Source organism: Syngnathoides biaculeatus, chromosome 13, assembly GCF_019802595.1.
Source record: "Syngnathoides biaculeatus isolate LvHL_M chromosome 13, ASM1980259v1, whole genome shotgun sequence".
In the NCBI taxonomy this organism is placed as follows: Eukaryota; Metazoa; Chordata; class Actinopteri; order Syngnathiformes; family Syngnathidae; genus Syngnathoides; species Syngnathoides biaculeatus.
Genome location: NC_084652.1, coordinates 3,646,227 through 3,666,385, shown reverse-complemented (window position 1 = coordinate 3,666,385; position 20,159 = coordinate 3,646,227). Strand labels below are relative to the sequence as shown.

Genomic DNA, 20,159 nt, shown 5'->3' with positions numbered 1-20,159 from the left:
CCAGCGGGTGACGAACGAACAAATACCGTCAAGACATCCCCACCGACCAGGCTCCATCGAACGACGGTTGAAGACGCCGTGGCCGGCTACAAACCGGTCGCCGTCCCTGGCGGCTACTCAACCCCCGAGGTGGACGAAGCCGAAACCGATGTCCCGCGGGCCACAAGATCCGAACCGTCGCGACTCCGCTCAATGACTCGATGGCTCGCATCGACAATACCGTCGTCAAACCTCTGCCCGAAATGCGGACGCGGCCCGGCGGCTCCCGCTACGCCGACCGTAATGGACCCGTGGAAACGCTCGGAGGAAGTGGCCGCAGAAGGTCGGCACCCGCAGGAAGAGGCTGCGACTTACCTGACAAACAAACTTTGGTCGCAGGAGGCTGATTGGCAGCGGGAGACCTCCTGCGAAGAGACAGCGACACCTCGCAAAAAGTATTCAAAGCAGCAACACAAATTTACAAGGAAACAAATGGAAAATAGACTTGACACACAGTAAGTATTTTGGGGGATAATTTGCTTCGTTTCACTGAATTACCGTTGCATCGTGTTGTGGAAGGAAAACAGTACTTTAGTTAAAATGTTACACGTCACTTGGTATCAATATGGTTTTCTTTCTTTTTTTAAAGGGGAACGCTGCCCAAAAAGTTTTCGATACAGTGGCGCCCCCAAGTGAGATTCATCGGAATCTCCAAAACATCCATCCGTTTCCTTCCGTACGGCTTATTTTTTTTTTTTTTTTTTTTCCACACGGATCACCGCCCTGCGTGCTGGAGCCGATTCCAGCTATCTTCAAGCAAGAGGCGTATGGGTGTGCCCTCGACTGGTCGCCAGCCAATCGCAGGGCACATAAAAAAAAACAAAAAACACACATTTTAGACTTCCGTTAAAGTAGCGTACATATTTTGGGGATGTGGGAGGAAATCAGAGTACCCGGACAAAGTCGCGCAGGCAAGGGGAGAACACGCAAACTCCACACAGGCGACGGGCGGGGGACGGGATTTGAACCCCAGACCTCAGAACTCTGAGGCAAATGTGGGGCCATCTTTTGGAAAACATTTCAATTGCAAAGATGTCTCTACAATAAAAAAAAAAAAAAAAACTCGACTCACTTATTAGACGCACATTGCACATTTGTCAATGTGGTGACGTTATTCCTGACGGTTCGAAGGCTCGCCAGAACCTGCAACGGATGAGAAGCAGGAAATGATCACATAAATAACGAACAAAAAAGCAGCAAGATATAAGAGCAATTTTTTTTTTTTAAGTGCCGAGCAGCATACACTTTGCTTTGCTTTCTTTACTTCATATAAAGAACCGACAAGCAACTCAAAGCTGGCATTGACCGTGACGGCATCAACCCTTCTTGTTTTTTTTTTATACCGCGCTTATCTCGGGTTCCGGGCCGCAAACCAGCTGACACCAGGCCCAAGGTCGACTTGCGCCCTGCGCTGGTTGCCCGCCAGTCAAACGACACGTTGAGAGGGAGGGAGAGAGACAAGTAAAACCGCACTCGCATTCTCTGACTGCAAACTGAACTTATTCCAGATGTGTTTTTTAATAGATAGAACCACTTTCAAATAGAAACGAGACTGAACTTACATATTATTCATTACATATGTATGTGGGAATATCAGTCACCGGAACACAATTCAATTTCATACCACAATAATGTCAGTCCAAAAAGTTCAACAGAGAAATTACTGCTGCAATTGAGCAAGGAGCCACTAGGGGGCAGAGAAGTTATCGCTGGTGTCAATGCTGCACTTGCACTTCTACAAACGGCTCAGGGGAAAATCGTACTTGCCTGGGCAAAGGGGGTCACGATCAAGTCCTCTCCGTGGCTAAAACCAAGCAAGCAAAAACCAAAACATGAATCCAAGACGACGATTGCGGTGGACGGCGGTCATCGGCCAACTCACGGTTCTCCGGCGACGGAAGAGTTGCGAGAAAGCGACTTGGGCGACAACTCGTAGTCGCTGTCGGAGCGGTAGAGGAAGGACTCTCGGCGCTGGCCGTGGCTCGCCGGATTGGGCTGCAGAACCAGGCCCGAACCCGGGGACGCTTGCGGATCCGAGGGACTGCAGCACAACGATGGGCCATTCTCACCCTCCCAGCTGAAAACGAGAAAAAGGTCACGAGAATTTGAAAGAACGAAAAAGAGAAAAAAAAAAAAAAAAAAAGCACCGCGCAATTGAATTCCGGATCCAGCTGCGTGCTGATCCCGAAATCTGTCATTAGCGGGTTCCGTACGCTGCAGTCTCGTGCGACGTGAGGAGACGCTCGTTTCCGTCCTTGGCCCGATTTCGCTCATGAAATGCACGTTTTGCGGCCTGGCTCCAAAATGTCGGCGACATCTTTGTTCCTTCACACTTGCTCATCAGCAAGTCATCGTTGACTTTTGCTCCGTCTGTTGGGAGCTGCGGTGAAATTATCTTTGGACTGAGAATACGCTGAAACCTCGGTTCACAAATTGAGTTCGTTCTGTGGCTCTGCCACCCCTCAAAAAAAATGAACCAAAAAAAAAAAAAAAATTGTTTTTCAGCGGCCACGCACGGACCCAGACAATATTTCTTCAAATATTGTCTTGGGAAACAACATTTGTGAAATGAGGCTCCACAGCGTGTGTGTGTGTGTGTGTGTGGTGTACGTATCACACTCTCTCTTTCTGCAGACACATAAATACTGTATGCACACGCACAGTACTGTATGTACGTACAGCACATACTACAAAATACCTTTAATACATAATACACACATTCACACTCACGCGTACGCATGTACCATAATTCCCATCTCACGGAGCGCACCTGCTTATAAGCCTCACCCAGTACGTTTGTAAAAAAAAAAAAAAAAATATATCATTTGGTACATACACGAGCCGCACCCGTGTAAAAGCCGCAAGTGCCCGCATTGGAACACGAGATATCTACAAAGAAAGACGCTACACAGAGAGTTTAACAGGGCTGGCTAAAAAAAAAAAACAAACAAAAAAAACAACATACTGGTAAAAATCACTCAGACACGGCAGTAACACAATAGCGCAGCGCTAGCAGGGCCGGACCGGTCAAAGTCACTTCCTCGGCACATATATTCCACCGGTCTCGCTCTTACCTTTTCCGCCGTTAGAAAAAATGCACAAATTAGCCGCATCACCGCATAAACTGCAGGCTTGAAAGCGTGTGGAAAAAAGCCGCAATTTATAGGCCGGAAATTACGGTATTTACTCCAGATTGCAATTATTAAAAAAAAATGCTCTCACCGAGGCCTGCAGTAATGAAATTCATTCATTTTTCTTAAAACAAAACATAAAAAGGAATACTTTGCTTCAAAAATTGAAAACTACACTATGCTATAAGCCGCAACTTTTTTAACTTTGGGGTTGAGGCTTAAAAGTCTCCTTTCCATTAATGCGCATGCGTGTATATTAATGCGCATCTGCGTATATTTTGCAAAGTTCCGGCCAGTCTGAAACATCCCCGTCCGTGCTTCAACATGTGCCATTCGACAACCGAGTGTTCACGTTCGCTACGGACGTCTCGGAAAGACGAACATAGTGAACGTACGTATACGTGGATATCTTTTTACCAATTTTTTTTTTTTTTTAAGGTTAGGCTATAACACCGGAAATTATGGCATATAAATTTCCATACACACACACATGCACATAGTATTTGTTTTCTTTCTTCACTTTTGGCTGTCACTGTTTGATAATCACGTTTGCCGACGCTGCAACGAAGGAGGATATCATCCAAAAATACCAAAAATCTCTCATTTATGTTTGCCTTAAATATGATTATTGACGTGTTCCCAGTGCACGAATGCAACGCTAGCTAGCTGCGATCCGCCGGTTAAGGGCTGACATTGACACGCTCACACACGCAAACAACCAAATCATGGGCATTTTTTGGGGGAAATTTTTTTTATGAAAGCACTTTGCCCCCTTTTTCATCCGCAGGGATGCGCAGGAGCCGCACACCTCTGCCAAGCGAGATCCGATTAGAAGCCAAACCTCCCGCGCGGGACGGACCGCGTCATCCGCTTTTCATTTGGCGTCATCCAAATCCCAATTGGACACATTAACACGATGCAATCTGCTCATCTGCGTTTCTTGCACAAACGCCGTCGAGTGCAAAGAAACGTATTGAAACGAGGTTTTGAAAAAAAGTTGTTTTTCTAAGATCGTCTGCCGCAGTTGCCAAAAACGGAACGGAACACAGAACCGCGCAAATGGAAGAAAAACCGCAGCGAGAGTCACCATTGGGGGCCGAGAGGTGAGCTTCAGCGATCACCTCCTCGCTGAAATCAAAGTAGCCGGCTCGGCGCCGGGGGGACTTCCGGAGCATTCCTCCCCGCCTTCCTCATCGGGGTGCAGGCCGCTAATTGGGCAACGCGTGCATGCACACCGACAAAGACGTGCGACGTGCGGGACCTTCTTCCTGTCGCCGGAGTCACGCCGGCGGGGCAGGCGCATTTTGGGGCTGGGCCGGGGGAAGGGATTCCGTTTTTATCAGACTGTCTCTGTTTTCCTTGCATGCTAAACCACTACGGATTAGCCAGTGAGTTCATCCAAATGACGGCTGCTGCTACTACTACTACTACTACTACTACCCTGTCCGACGGCGCGAGAGAGAGAGAGAGAGAGAGAGAGAGAGATGCACGAGATAAACTAGCACAGCTCTGAAGCACTAAATGAGTTGCTCGGGGGGGCAGTTGGGCTACAACACATTCCAGAACGTTCTGGAAAATTTCACTTCCAAGCTTGAGTCGTCGAACCCCTGCTGTATGTCTTTTAGGTCCCGCCTAGCTTAGCGTTTCTGTGCCTCTGCCTTGTCGGACTACACCGCGTACAACCCAGTTTCCGGAATAAACCACATTGAACATTATGCCTCCGCCCTGAAGTCCTGCATTTGGGTCCGCCCCTCGTGACACGGTGTTCCTATTTTGATTCCATCCCCAAAAAGTGAGACGATCCAAAGAGAACGTGTCAAATTGCTAATATTTTGAACCAAAGCGGCCACAGAGGCCCCTTTTCCAAATCCCGAAAAAAAAAAACCAACAAACGCTCAATCCTTTGGTGGCTTTGCAAGCAAGCCTTGTGGTCCTTGGACGGGCTGTTGCGAGACAGCCGCACTCATCTCCAAGTGGTTTCGAGCGGAACCCGAAAAGCCTCACCTGTTGGGCTCAGCCCTTGTGATGTCGATCCGGGGGAGAGAAGCGATGGGTAGACTGGTGGGCCTGGGGGGAGTCACGGGGTCGTCCTCCGGGGACGCCAAAGCGCCCCTTTCCCTCTCCGTGTCGGCCTGTCGCCAGGACAACGGCGGCAGCTGCAGGTTGCCCGAAAAGCGCCGATGCACTTTGCACACCTGCGCTCCGATTGCGCTGCCCGAGGGAAATTGCCACGCGGGAGGATCCTTCTTCTCCTGAAAGGGGATGAGCGCAAGTTGGTGGTTTGGATCTAGAACACGTACAACTCGTTTTTATGCAGGGCCACATTGGCGTTACGGTTTCTCTCAGACGGCCATTATGACTAAAACCATGAAAATCGTGAATTGACCCACCATGTTGATACATGAAATTTAGCAAATCGTTTCGGGGTAATGTTTTTTTTTCCCAACTATTGTTGATGTTTGGTAACATTGTAATATCTACAGATTTGAACAAAAATCATGGATGTTGATACACATGATTTGCCTTCGCGGGCCACATCAAATCTTGTGTCGGCCCGCATCTGCCCCCCCCCCCCGGGCCTTGAGTTTGACACCTGCGAAAAAGCTTTTAGCAGAGTGTGGTTTTCAATTTTTGAAGCAAAGCATTAGCTTTTATGTACTGTTTTAAGAAAAAGGATGAATTTCATTAGTGCAAACCTCGGTAAGAGCATTTTTTTTATCATTACAATCTGGAGTAAATACCGTAATTTCCGGCCTATAAACTGCCATTCTTTTCACACATTTTCAACCCTGCAGTTTATGTGGTGATGTGGCTAATTGGTCCATTTTTTCTAACAGGCGCAAGGGGGCAATTGAGCGGAAAATGTAAGCGTGAGGCCGGTGGAATATATGTGCCGAGGAAGTGACTTTTACTGGTCCGGCCATGTTAGCGCTGTGCTAGCGTGTTACTGCCGTGTCTCGGTGATTTTTATCAGTATGTTTTTTTTTTGTTTTTTTTTTTAAAACCAACCCTGTTAGCACGCCGTTAGCATTTAACTCTCGGTCTACCGTCTTTCTTTGTAACTATCTCGTGTTTCAATGTCGGCACTTGCGTCTTTTACACGGCTGCGGCCCGTGTATGTACCAAATGGTATTTCCTTTACAAAAGTACCAGGTGAGGCTTATAACCAGGTGCGCTCTGTAGGCTGGGAATTATGGTATATTATTATTATGTCACACTCAATCACTGACTGAAGCTAATTGAATCATAATGTTCTGTACATCATAAATCAGAATCATGGTTATTGGTCAAGTTTGTCAAAAACACACAAGGAGTTTGTTTGTGGTAGTTGGAGCCACTCTAGTACGACGTCCATCTCGAGTACGACAGACGGTCACTCAATTGACAGGTAATCATTTTGAGACATCAGCTGACTATTTTTATCCATTTGACAATCGGGCAAAGGATGTCGACACTTCAAGGAACGTGCGCAGTTTGAAGCGACGAGTCGCGCGATAATCCGGGACGATGTCGATTGCGCAAATGTCGCAGATACTCCTCAGTCGATTGCGCAAGTGGTGCAGATGCTAGGCGGGTGCGAGGGGCTCAACAGACGCACGGATGGTGCGGTCTCGTGGGAATACCGCAGTGAGTGCACGAGTAATCAAAATATATTTCATACTAAATGGCCCAGCAGAGCGCGACCACAAACTCGAGGCAAAAATTGAATTTTTAAAGTTAGCCGTTTAAGAAGCTGCGGGAGTGCCTGCTCGTTTCCGTTAGCATTGTAGGTAAAAGTTAGCCAGCCTTCAAAAGCTGTGCAATAGTTTGTGTTGATATCATATTTACTAAGTTTAATGCTTAATAAGTGTGAAAGAAAGGCTTGAAAGAAAAGTGCTTAGAAAATGCCACTTTCGAGGGGAGGTAAAAAAAAAAAAAAATAAAATAATAAAATACAGTCGTAGGTATGAAATACGTGCACGTGATTTCCAAAAACATCTAAAAGAAAGTTGCGGTGATGTCATTTTGAAAAGGACTCCAAGAGGAGGAAAGAAGTCTGCTCCTTTCTGAGAAGGCTTCCGCTGACTTCTTGGAAACGCAACGGCTCCGACGGGTTTCGGATGACTTGCGTCCGGGGCAAAAGGTGAAAAATCGAGCCTCGGGATGCCACCGCCCTTTCCCGAAATAGCGCCTTCTACCGAGTCAAATTTCAAAACGCGTACACTTGAAAAAAACATCTTCATGAATATTTGACTGCAAACATAATTCCAGTTGTGTCGCCGGAGGAAATGTTGCAATTTCACTTGAATTGTTTTCCGACCAGGAGAAGAGAACATATTTTCCATGAGATTGCCTTAAAAAAAAAAAAAAACAAAACAAAACAAAACAAAACATCTAAGCGGTGACGGACCCTTTTCATCATCGTTCCATCCAGAAATATGCTCATGAAAGGAAGTGGACAAAGCTGAAAGGCAGAACACGTCGAAAGGGACGGCGGAGATGAAAGAGTCGAAACAACTTTGATGCTCGTCGGGATCGTTCCAAAATCATTTGTGATGGAGGCAAACGTCAACGGAGTGAAGCTCTAACAGGAAGCGCCTATGAAATATCACAACTGCAGAAGGGATTTTCAAAAATTGAAGTCATGAATGGATATGGAAGCGTATTGAGGATGGATGGATGGATGGATGGATTTTAAGATAAGCGTTATCGTCCTCGTTTTTAATAAAGGTTGCTACCTTGATCTGGTTCTGCTATATATAAAAAAAAAGCCTTGCCTCTTTACACAAATCCTTTCAGAATTTGTTTCACAAAAGAGACAAATGGAACGGATTTATCCAGAAAGTCTGACGGGAGCCAGACGCACTCCGGGGCAAAAAAATAGCCCGACATTGGACAAGGTCATAAAAGAAAAAGAAGTTTTTGAAAAGAAGCAGATGGGCCGCTCTTGTCAGATCCGTCAGATCGCGTCTTCCTTCGGTCCGCGCCCGACGTGACGCTGTGACGTGGGTCGTCTTTTAACTTTGTCCTCTTTCCGCCTCACACATTTCACACGTTTCCGTGTGTACCGTTACCGTTTTTGCCAACGCCACAGCGACTCATCGTCCTCGGACGTATCCGAAGACCGCCTCCGTAGGAACCACTCTGACATTTTGAGTCACAAGGAATCTTTCCAGATGGGCCCGTGTCATCGACGTTGTCACGGATCAACGGATTCTCGCCGGGAAGAAGGAACACTCACATCTCCCGAAGTGACTCCTTGCACGCTGCGACTTTTCCTCATCGTGACCGACTTCTTTCAGCACCAAAGTTTTGTTCTGAATTCTCCAGCTTTGAAAACGCCAGCGACGCACCTGCAAACACGTAAAGAGAGTCGAGAAAAAAAAAAAATGCACTTGTTGAATCCAGCGACGCTGACGGTCCGCCATCTTTTCATCTGGACTTTAGCGCCCGTGTCACCCACTTTTATTGGGCAAGAATAACACCGGTGGACCTGAGCGGGCATCTTTTTGGGGAATTTTAATTACATCCAGAGGGACTGCGGCCTCTATGAAAAAAAAAAAAAAAAAAAACCTCTCTGGGGGAGATACCGCTCTCGCTTGCCTCGATTATACACCTCAGTACACAAACAATAATAACAACATCTTTGGCTGCGTGAACAACTTAAAGGTCAGGTGTCATCCCTATAAACATTCGAAAATAGATATTGTAATGAAAAATACACATAACATTATTCACTTCAATGTTTATAGGAAAAAATAAATATGAGTGGAGAGCGCGTCATCCATGCGCAAAGTTGCGGAAGTCTCATTCGCCACATTGGCTGCATCTCTCCTGCCCGTGACGTCACCCCGGACATTCGCCATTGAAAACGGGGCACGACGTCCACGCAATATTACCCTATTGTTTCCAGCCATATTCAGATGATATGCGATCACGGCCAAACCGCCTCCCTGTCCGATCCACTTCCGCGGAGGAGACGACACAGTGCGGCTCGTCGCAGCCGGCCGGTGCGGCTCATCACGGAGCCGAGACGGGCTGCTTTAGGGTGCTGTTCGTAGCCGCCGCAGTACGCGATGAACAACACCGTCGAGCCGGGGCGCTTTACGGCGTTGTCGTCGCACGCGGCTGAGTGCGGCATTGTCGGCGGCGTTCTTCCTTCGCCGGCGAAGCGACGCAGCAGCCTTCGTCGGCGAGCCCGACGCCGTCCGACGCGCACGTCGACACATTTAGCACGCCTGTCATACGGACGCGGCTCTTTTGTTACATTATGAGAGACGGATTACGTGGTACGCCCCAAACTACTAACTGTATACACACCTGTCTGTCATTTGGAACCCACGGAGCTCTCGTCCTCTGCGCCCGTGCGATCCATTTTTCACGACGAAACGGGTCTCTCGCAAACTTACATAGGGTAAATCCATCCTCCCGAGCGTTCAAGCGATGTCCAGCGGCATTTTGGCTAACGCGAAGAAACGACGGGCTACCTTCCCGGAGGTAAAACTAATAGAAACAAACGAGTCCACTTGAGGGCGGTTCCGCCGTGTACGACACTTCCTGCTTCTTGTCGAAAACAAATCCCTCGAAAGGATTTTCATGGCGGGAGTTACAAAAGCCGTATACGTCAAAGTCATGTTTTGTGGTGAAAAAACGCATGGGTCCATTCTGGCTGCCTTTTTTTTAAATGAATAACATACTAAAAATCATGCATTTCATGACAGTGGCCCTTTAAGAAAACACTTATGAGGGAATGTTGCGTGTCAAGGACAGCCGAGAGCTGAGAAGAGAAAGCGTAAACGGACGGGCCACACGTTGACAAATGACATAACTTGCTTGCTTTCATGGTGCCATACCAAAGAGGGCTCAGGAAATCCAAACGGCAACTGCATTGCATGACGCGTATTCAAGCGGAGCCGACAATGAGCGCTTTCAACGCCTTTTGGGCACCGAGGCCGCGTACGAGCTGCATTTTAAACAACATCGTCCGTCTTTCGCTTGCGTCACTATCACGAGAGAGTCGTGAATAATAAAACCCACACGTGTTCCGTTTGCTTTGACCGAGTGGGTAGAAAATGACTCGGCAATCAATATCACAAGTCCAACGATTGAGTAAACGCAGCGAGGACGGCGAATGGGGACGTTCGTTATATATTACTAAGGTTAGACTTGAAAATGTTCAATGCAAGCCTGATGACACTGAGGAAAAGGGGAGACGGAGGTTTTCTTTTTCCGCGGGGGGCATTTTGTGAGTGCAATACAGCTAGAAGCGTGTTAGGAGGGTGCCACGAACCAACGGTGCACGGGCGGACCCAAATGCAGGACTCCAAGACGAGGCCATGATGTTCAAATGAAAGATGTGCACGACAACACAGACCAAGAAGACGGAATCCAAAACACAAGAAACAATGTCCGATAACTAGGAATCAACTAAAGAGCATAACCAAAAGCACCTCAGGTTGAATGCAAGGTTGGCGCGCACGAGCGCATCTGTCGGTGTTGTCGGCAAGAGCGGACTGACGAGGACTCGGAAGGACAGACGCTGGCGATTGTTGCAGGCAAAGAGGAGGGAAATTGCGGCACCGCACGCGTCAACCCGCGAGAAAGAGGAACACCGAGTGGCGCACCGGTGGGGGTGGGGGGGGGGGGGTCGATCCACACAGGTGGCCTAACCATAAAGTACGTAAAGTGGAGCTTGCACGTTCTCCCTGTGCCTGCGTGGGTTTTCTCCGACATCCCAAAATCATTGGAGACTCAAAATCGCCCCGTCGGACTGATTGTCCCGATTTGCCCTGCGATTGGCTGGCGACCACTTCAGCGTGTACCCCGCTTCCTGCCCGTTGACAGCTGGGATAGGCTCCAGCACTCCCGCGACCCTCGTGAGGATAAGCGGCTGCGACTGGCAGCTCAACTTAAAGCGCAGCAAAAGTCTTGGTTGAGTGGATATCTAAATAGTGACGCGCTACTTAATTGCACTGTATAAGCATGACTGCACATCTCAGCCATAAATGTGAAATAAATACAAAAAAATTCAAGCTTGGACACAACTATTACCAAAAAAATTACACCTCGGCAGTGGATCACAGCGTCAGAAGGAAATCGCCAAAAACGGACTGAAATGAAATGTGACGCTTACGATTTTGCACAGCAATCGGTGGACAACTAAACTTGGAGCTCAACTTTGCAAACGTCCACAGTGTGTGAAAAGGTTCATTTTGGTGCACTTGTGTGAAGGACAAGTGAGACAAAAGACTGAAAGCAGCGCAAAAAGTGTTTGTTTGTTTTTTTTTACCTCAAGAGTTTGCGTCCGCAGAGTGGACCGGCCTGGGGCTCGCCTCGGTCGATCTGTCGATGCGTCGCTGTTGCTGTGTCGGTCTCGGGTGTCCTTCGTCTCCGTCTTCGAGTTGCGCGATTCGCGCTCGTCTCGCGTCGACGGCCGTCCGTTGGCTTTGCGAATCCCTCCGCGAGCCAACGGCCGCGCTCCCGCCGGGTTCCGTCCGCGGCCGAGTGCCGAACCGTCTGTTCGGGCAGCTGCTGCGCCCACAACGGAACCGCTTCGACCAGTCGGATCTTCCCCTCAGTGCCAGTTCGCCCTCATGAATCACAGTCACACGGGCAACGCAATTCCCGAGCCACGCGAGATACACGCCCATGAAATATTCTCCTACATAATGAAACATTATACTGTGCATTTTTTCCCCCCTCCTTGTTTTGTTATGGGCATAAGGCACGGCCCAAAATTACGTTTTCATTCTTTTATTTTAGTCGCAATGCAAATCATTTATCGTTTATTTGACATTCTATTATTGTTAGGGTTCGTAGTTGATTTCATGTTCATTTCATTCCTTAATTTTCTACCGCTTATCTGAGGTCAGGTCGGGGGTCGGGGGGGGGGCAGGACCAGGGTGCGGGGGATCCCCAGGGGCTCCCAGACCAGCCTGAAGACGTAGTAAAATTTAAACTTGTCTTTTGATTGATATTAGTACAATCCATTCGTGCCACTTATCCTCACAAGGGTGCGGGGAGCGCTGGAGCACATCCCAGCTGTCATCGGGAAGGAGGCTGGGGTACACCCTGACGTTCTTGCCAGCCAATCGCAGGGCACGTGGACACCTATGGTCAATTTAGAGTCTCCAATTGTTGTTGCGCGTTTTTGGGACGTGGGAGCACCCAGAGAAAATATTCAAATTTGACAGAGCCAGGGCTGGGATTTGAACCCTGGCCTCCAGAACTGTGAGGCAGACACTCTAACCAATTGTGCAGCGTTCCCATTGTAAAGATGATTTGAGAAATATGAGCTTCAAAGATGTCCTCAGCGAACCCAACATTTTGCAAATGGAATAGCAAGAAACTTGCAAACGTGTGCCGCGGTTGCGCCGGTACGAACGCTCGGACGACTGTGGCCACATTTTTCCTACGTTGTGTTCAAGGCCGCTCGCGTCACTCTTTGCAAACTTTATGGATGCCGTGGCTGTTGCCAGGCAACAGCTGTCCTCGAACAGGACGTTATTGTCCGAAAGAATTTTTTTTCCCCCCTTCCTTTTTATCTCGCACTTCCTGGCACCGTGTGCGTTCTCTCTGTCGTCGAGCATACACAAACAAACATTCTTGCAGTTTCTCAGTGAAGACGCTCCAAGGTCGTCGAGATGTAAACGTTTTGTCATAAAACACAAATTGATGCATTCCGTGTTATTAAACTTGGACAATCTCCCAACGCGAAGCCTTAACTTGCGATCGCAGAGCTTCTAGTTTGCCTCGTTTGTGGCTTGTGGCCAGTTTTCTCTCCGGTCGCCGTCGAGTGCAGGAAATCGGCTCTGAATGACTTCTGACGACGTTACATCGCTTTCCAATATTAATATTTACTCCAGGCGATGACACTCAACCGCAATCGTCAATACCTGTTGGAACCCCGCCCGCCCCCTCGTAATAATTCAGATGAATTTTCTGATCGTTAACTCGCTCTCTCAGGCGTTTCTGAAGGCTGCGTGCGATGGATTCATATGCACGTGCGCCGACTGTTTACCATAAAAATGATCATTTATACAGGAAATGCACTCGTTGAATCCGCAAGAAGTTGAGAGACAAACCAAACGACTCGCGTCGAACGAGCTGCCTTGCCCATCTCCATCCCGTCCTGCCTGGATCTGGACCCGAGTTGGCATGAGAACCACTGGCAGCAACTAAGTTCTACTAAATCGGTTTGAGTCAGCCATTTGTGAGTGAGCATAAACATAACAATTGGTCATAATGGCAATTGACCCCTCCGTGGATATTGCGCAATCCGCGTCACTGACCAATCAGAGGCCAGAGATCCGCATAGACCAAAGCCCGTTTTTGCTCCCGCCATTTTCTCAGACAACATTGAATGGTCCAGTATCGGTTTAGTTAGCGTTTTATCGCGTATTTGGGTTATTTAACAAAAAATATGGTTAAGAGGCGTAGTCACGGACTTTGTAATAGTGACGACGGGTATCCCGAAAGGCGAGTCGGCGGAGTTCGATTCGTCCCCTTTCCAAAACCGATGACCCAGTACGAAAAATGCCTTCGATGGATCAAACTTTGTGGAAGACCGCATCATCAACTAAATCCATCTAATATCAACCGGAACACATATGTTTGCACCAAGGTATGCCCTATATTTGATTTTCAATGCACGTCTCGTATAAATGAATTCCAAGTTCTCCGCTAGCATAACACGGCTGCGTGTGAACGATTGACACACTTATTCTTTGTTGAGCGATATTTAGCGATGATCGGACTGCACAAACGTGTCGATTTCTTGCTGGCTCGCGGCCAGAAGCTTAACCAGACGGCGTTTGCACAAAGATATGCCCTAAATTTGATTTTTAATGCACGTCTCGTATAAATGAATGAGACGTTCTCTGCTAGCATAACACCGCTACGTGTGAACGAATGCCACACTTATTCTTTGTTGAGCGATATTTAGCGATGATCGGACTGCACAAACATGTCGCTTTCTTGCTGGCTTGCGGCCAGAAGCTTAACCAGACGGCGTTTGCACAAAGATATGCCGTAAATTTGATTTTTAATGCACGTCTCGTATAAATGAATGAGACGTTCTCTGCTAGCATAACACCGCTACGTGTGAACGATTGACACACTTATTCTTTGTTGAGCGATATTTAGCGATGATCGGACTGGACAAACGTATCGATTTCTTGCTGGCTCGCGGCCGAAGCTTAACCAGACGGCGTTTGCACAAAGATATGCCCTAAATTTGATTTTTAATACACGTCTCGTATAAATGAATGAGACGTTCTCCGCTAGCATAACACCGCTACGTGTGAACGATCGACACACTTCTTCTTTGTTGAGCGATATTTAGCGACGATCGGACTGCACAATCGTATTGATTTCTCGCTGGCGTGACGTCACTTCAGGAGGCGTGGTTAAGTGCACTGTACGGAGGGGTCAATTCTGGTTCTGTTCCACGGCGGACAGTGTACGACGACACGTACGCTTTGAATGCAGCTCTCCCAAAACAGGCCCGACCCAAATAAAGTACATAAGTCGTAAACAGCTGCACAAAGATTGAGCAATTGTTGTACATAAAAAAAAAACAACTTTAATAGCTGTTAGAAAACACAATGCAGTCAAGAGCTTATAAATTTGAGAGTCTCATTAGTGTTAAATATGAAATTGTCACCCTTTCATACATGTGAGGGAAAACTGCTGTTATCTCGGGCAATTCGACACTTAATCGGGGGTTATTATCGTGGGCCAAATGTAAATAATGCAGAGGAGCGCACGGCAGATTGTGTAAACTTTCAACAGTAACCAAAACACTAAGCTTCTATTCATTTTATATGCAATCAACTCATTTTCCTGATGACAAAAGGACAACCACTCGAAATGGAAAACTCGCATAAATAAACTGTTCTTGTCGGGGGTAGGAAAAGCACTTTGAACTCGTCTGTTGCATAGATATTCACACAAAAGTGCTTCCTGAAAACCCTCAACTAGCATCTCGACGCCGTTTGGTGATAAATGGGCTTCGTCTTACACGATCTTTGGTGAGAATCTACGCGGTAGCCCAAATACAAATTAGAATGCTTTAAAGGTGACAAGACCAAAAAAAAAAAAGGTTGAGTTGCAAGTCACATCAACATCAATAACTACACATCCAACGAGTAGCTGTCGTATGTAGCATGAATAAAGATGACGTTCCCTGCCATAATTAAAAAAAATAAAATAAAATACACAACGCGATTACGTTAGCGGAATGCTAAAGACAATGGAACGACGCAGTAAGCGTGGCGCTGTGGTCAATATCGCCCAAAAAATAAAATAAAATAAAATAAAGAAAAACGCAAGCCAAGCCAGGTTAATACGCCAAATCACGTGGTTAAAGCCGTGTAGGTTGGAAGCGGATCGCTGGTGTCCCACAAGTCAGGCACAACGATGAGAACGTGTCGCATTTGAAATTCGAAAAGCAAACGAGCGTGCCCTTTGGTCCGCTGCCGAGCCAGCGCTCCCGCCGTCCCTCCTCGTGTCCGCAAACCGCCCCCGTTACCACTGCTCCCAACTGAAGTCGTCGCCGCCGCCGAAGACCACAAAAAAGCCCATGATCGTGAGGAAGATGACCACGTTTCCCGTCATCACCAGACCGCAGGCGCCCCACTGGATCTGCAAGCGACAAACGGCGAGGTTAAAAAAAGGGCCGACTCGTGACATCCACGAGGCTATCGAGTGGCCGGACGACGCTGTTGGGTAAACGGATTCGAAATATAAAACAGCTCAACGAGAAGAGCGTCCACTCACCGTGCTGTTGCGTGCGAGGACGACGGGGAGACCAAAAGCCGACACCACGATTCCGGTGGTTAGGAACATGGAAAGTTCTCTGCACGCGTTGCTGGACGAGTCCGTGTCATCGCCGAGACGTCTGGAGATGAAGACCGGGAGCGGACTCAAGACGTAAAAAATCAGCACAAACAGCGGCCAGTAAACTCTATCGATTGGGGGCGGGGGGGGGGGGGGGGTTGGGTTAAAAAAAATGACAAAAACGTCATCACCATGATTGCGCTTGACCCAGTTTCTGACTAATATGATTGTTGTTAATGTTTTACATAGTAGTAATATTAATTGGAGGCCATCTGGACCTTTCGTTTTTTCTCCTCGTAATAGCGCCACTATCACGTCACAACTCGAATAAAAGAAAAAACATCAATACTAAACAAACACGGATTGCACATCATCTGATTGTCCAGGCACATGATGAAAACATACAAAACTAGCATCAAATACAGCATTCTGATGTGTGCAGACGGCTGGACACGTTTACTCAGATGCTGCCGTTAAAAAAATAACATTAATATGAAGTAGGGGATTTGGATTGTGGAAAGGTGTCAAATTGGTGGCCCGGGGCCCAGATTCGGCCTGCTCCATCATTTTCAGTGGACCGCGGAACCAAAAAGTGCATCTAAAATATCAAAACTGCAAGTTGTCTTCACGTGTCAAAATATTGACATTGTGACCATTGTGTTTGATTTTTTTTCCAAATTAAATTAAATGAGGATATACATCTTTAAAAATGGAGAAAAAAAATGCTGAAAGTCAAAAACGTTTTTACTGGCTTCTGATTTCAAAAGTAGCGATCCATCATAACTAATTAAAACTGCAAATTTTCTTCAAGTGTCAAAATATTGACATTGTGAGCATTTTATTTGCTCTTTAAAAAAATCTATTCAATGAGAATATGCATCTTGGAAAATGGAAAAAAAAAATACTGCATCATTTTTAGTGGCTGCGAAACCAAAACGTGCATCTAAAATATTAAAACTGCAAGTTGTTTTCACGTGTCAAAATATTGACATTGAGAGCATTTCGTTTGCTCTTTTAAAAATAAATTAAATGAGGAGATGCATCTTGGAAAATGGAAAAAAAAATATTGGAAGTCAAAACCATTTTTACTGGCTTCTGATTTCAAAAGTAGATATCCCTCAACACTAATTAAAACTGCTAATTTACTTCACGTGTCAAAATATTGACCTTGTGACCATTTTGTTTGTTTAAATGAGGAGATGCATCTTAGAAAATGGAAAAAAAAATATTGGAAGTCAAAACCATTTTTACTGGCTTCTGATTTCAAAAGTAGATATCCCTCAACACTAATTAAAACTGCTAATTTACTTCACGTGTCAAAATATTGACCTTGTGACCATTTTGTTTGTTTAAATGAGGAGATGCATCTTAGAAAATGGGGGAAAAAAAATACTGAATCATTTTTAGTGGCCTGCGAAACCAAAATGTGCATCTAAAATATTAAAACTGAAAGTTGTCTTCATAGAAATGATGGCATTGTGAGCATTTCGTTTGCTTTTTTTTTAAAAAAAATAAATAAATAAACTGAATGAGGAAATGCGTCTTGGAAAATGAAAAAAAAAATACTGGAAGTCAAAACCGTTTTTACTGGCTTCTGTTTTGAAAAGTAGCTATCCATCAGAGCTAATTAAAACTACAAATTTTCTTCACGTGTCAAAATATTGACATTGAGAGCATTTTGTTTGCACTTTTAAAAATAAATTAAATGAGGATATGCATCTTAGAAAATGGGAAAAAAAAAATACGGCATCATTTTTAGTGATTTTTCTAAAATATCAAAACTGCCAAGTTGTCTTCACGTGTCAAAATATTGACCTTGTGAGCATTTTGTATGCTTTTTAAAAAAAATAAACTAAATGAGGATATGCATCTTGGAAAATGAAAAAAATAAAAAATACTGAAAGTCAAAACCGTTTTTACTGGCTTCTGATTTTAAAATGAGCAATCCACCAAGACTAATTAGACGAGGTGATCATACATTCATATGGATTTCACATCCATAACGGCCCTCCAAGAGAAAGCCTAACTATGATATGGCCGTGACAAAAACGATTTGGACACCCGTCGATTTGGGGATGTTGTCAATCATGACCAACTGTGGGGCACTTATGTTGAGATTCTTGACATAAACTTGACATAAAATAGACTGTTGGGACTAAAAGCGATCCAATTTCATGGCACAAATATTAGAACTTGTAAATGGAGGCCAATGCAACTTGGGAGTGTTGACAGCTCACCACCGACGACTGACAAAAGTCACTAGAAAGCCGTTATCGTATTTTACATCGTAGAAAAGACCACCAACAATCCCATTGTCAAGTCATGCTGATTTTACTCCAAGTGTGGAAAATGAGCTATTTGCAGACGTGGCGTGCATAAAACAAGGTTGTTGTTGTTGTTGTTTTTAAATGTTTTTGTACTCTCCAACAACGTACCCATATTGTTCGATCGCACAACCCAGAAGCAGAAAAGTCAGCCCGATGGCGCCGCTAAAAGACAAGCCGACCAGAGCTGGAAGAGGAGAGAAGTATGCGTGAGACAACGACCAGAAAGCAATTTTACAAGCGATCGATGCAAAACGAAACAAAACAAATGGACCATTTGTTGGGGCTGTTGGAATTTGTCAGCAAACGTTCAGCCACGAACACGATCGTGCTAATTAAGTTGATCAAGCAGGAGATAAACATGAAATACAAGGGGGGGGGGGGAAATATCACATCACCTGCACTCCCCACCGATCCAGTTACACATTGAAGCAAATACCTTTGATGCCAGCCATCGTGGACAACTTGTCGTGGATTTTGGTTTCTTTTGAGCACTGTTTACGTGTTTTGCACTTCCTGCTTCCAACGCCAGCGTTTCCCTTCTTCTTGGTCACGTGACTCGCCGACGCTAACGTTCAAGGGCAGCCGCGCGTGCAACATACACGACAAGCTTCTCTTTTATTTCGTTTATTTCGTCCACCGACTGCGATTGTCACGAGCCACTCTTGAGAAGTCGATGATTTGTAACCACACGGGGAAAGCAAAGACATAAGCGAAAGAACCAGTTACGCCGTTTTACCGGAACAGCCGGGCTAACTTATGCGTCAACGTAGCGGCCATGTTGGCAGGGGCAACGCATTGATGATGATGATGACGTTCATATTCCAGTTCCAATTTCATCCACTCATCTTCATGAAATTTCCTTTTTGTTGATTCCAAAGCGTGTGCTACCAGTATAGAACATTGTGTTGGGGGGGGGAAGTATTTCCAATTCCTGCCTTGTGTGCAGCTGCGTCCTTGTTCTTTCGGCCTTGTCATCCATATTTATGGAACGGCCTGACGATTTTGCCCCTAGTAGGTTCAAAGATATGAAGTTTAAAGGGAAGGAGGGGGTTGCGCTTATTTACTTACCTTCACATCTCTTGACTTTCTGATGACATATGTCAGTCAGTACAAGACAGTCAATCTTTCACACGTGGATGGACGTACAAATTGTTTGGTAGTCGTAGCTAAATACTGTACCACATTTACGAACTTAACCTCAATACCTTAAAACGCCGCCCTTTTTATCCTTTATGACTTGTACATCTTTTATTTGCGTAACAAAATCCCTTTTTGCTGTAGACTCTTTGGACAATTGAATTGAAATTATGTGTCAGTTTGTTCCACACGGTTCTGTTTTATGAAACAGATCCCGTCGTGACCTTGTAAAAATATTGTGTAAATATAATACTTGGTTCTTTTTTTCTTCAGGCAAGCACGGTTAAACGGGTGGTCTGCACATCTGCCTCACATTTCATTTCTGAGGTTCCGGGCGGAAATCTTGGCTCTGGCCTTAGTGCGTGTGGACTTTTGCATGTATCCCCGTGCTTGTCAGCTTTTTACCGATTCGCCAAAACATGTTAACAGGTTAATTCCACGTTTCCGCAGCCTGTGTGCTGTGACGAGAGAGATCATCAAAAAAGCAAAGAATGATTTCTCCAGCTATTTATTGCCACGTATTCTTTCACACGATGGCAGGAGGAGCCGAAACCCGCCTGCTGTGTGTCGTAACAGCGGTAAATCTTAGCTTTGTGTTCAACTGATACCAGGCCCACATTTCATGTTGCGTCAGTACGACTCTCATTAAATGGAGACGGCATCATCTTTTCAACCGTCGCATTTTTATCCGCTATTTAATGTAAAA

At 45.9% G+C, this 20,159-nt stretch overlaps 2 protein-coding genes across 5 annotated transcripts in view; both read right to left on the bottom strand.

The window, feature by feature from the left end:
- Positions 1–11,748, bottom strand: part of LOC133510724 (cAMP-specific 3',5'-cyclic phosphodiesterase 4B-like) — a 31,566-nt gene extending 19,818 nt beyond the window's left edge. Inside the window, exons 1-7 of one of the 4 annotated variants that reach the window (XM_061839005.1) lie at positions 11,440–11,748; positions 8,392–8,503; positions 5,175–5,422; positions 1,922–2,116; positions 1,807–1,843; positions 1,112–1,182; positions 355–404 (exon numbers count right to left, since the gene is read on the bottom strand). In XM_061839005.1, coding sequence (XP_061694989.1) covers positions 355–404; positions 1,112–1,182; positions 1,807–1,843; positions 1,922–2,116; positions 5,175–5,422; positions 8,392–8,433 — 643 coding nt within the window. In that variant the 5' untranslated portion in view covers positions 8,434–8,503; positions 11,440–11,748. Of the gene's footprint in view, positions 1–354; positions 405–537; positions 591–1,111; positions 1,183–1,282; positions 1,302–1,806; positions 1,844–1,921; positions 2,117–2,252; positions 3,030–5,174; positions 5,423–8,391; positions 8,504–11,439 lie in introns of those variants that run through there. The other 3 variants (XM_061839003.1, XM_061839009.1, XM_061839007.1) reach the window with 3 other exon arrangements.
- A 2,965-nt stretch (positions 11,749–14,713) lies between these two features.
- On the bottom strand, positions 14,714–19,074 carry LOC133511426 (leptin receptor gene-related protein). The gene is made up of 4 exons (XM_061840335.1): positions 18,753–19,074; positions 18,425–18,500; positions 15,930–16,116; positions 14,714–15,794 (listed from the first exon to the last, which is right to left on the bottom strand). The coding sequence occupies exons 1-4, from the start codon at positions 18,766–18,768 to the stop codon at positions 15,678–15,680; spliced, it is 396 nt and encodes a 131-aa protein (XP_061696319.1). The 5' UTR covers positions 18,769–19,074; the 3' UTR covers positions 14,714–15,677.
- Between the last annotated feature and the right edge of the window lie 1,085 nt (positions 19,075–20,159).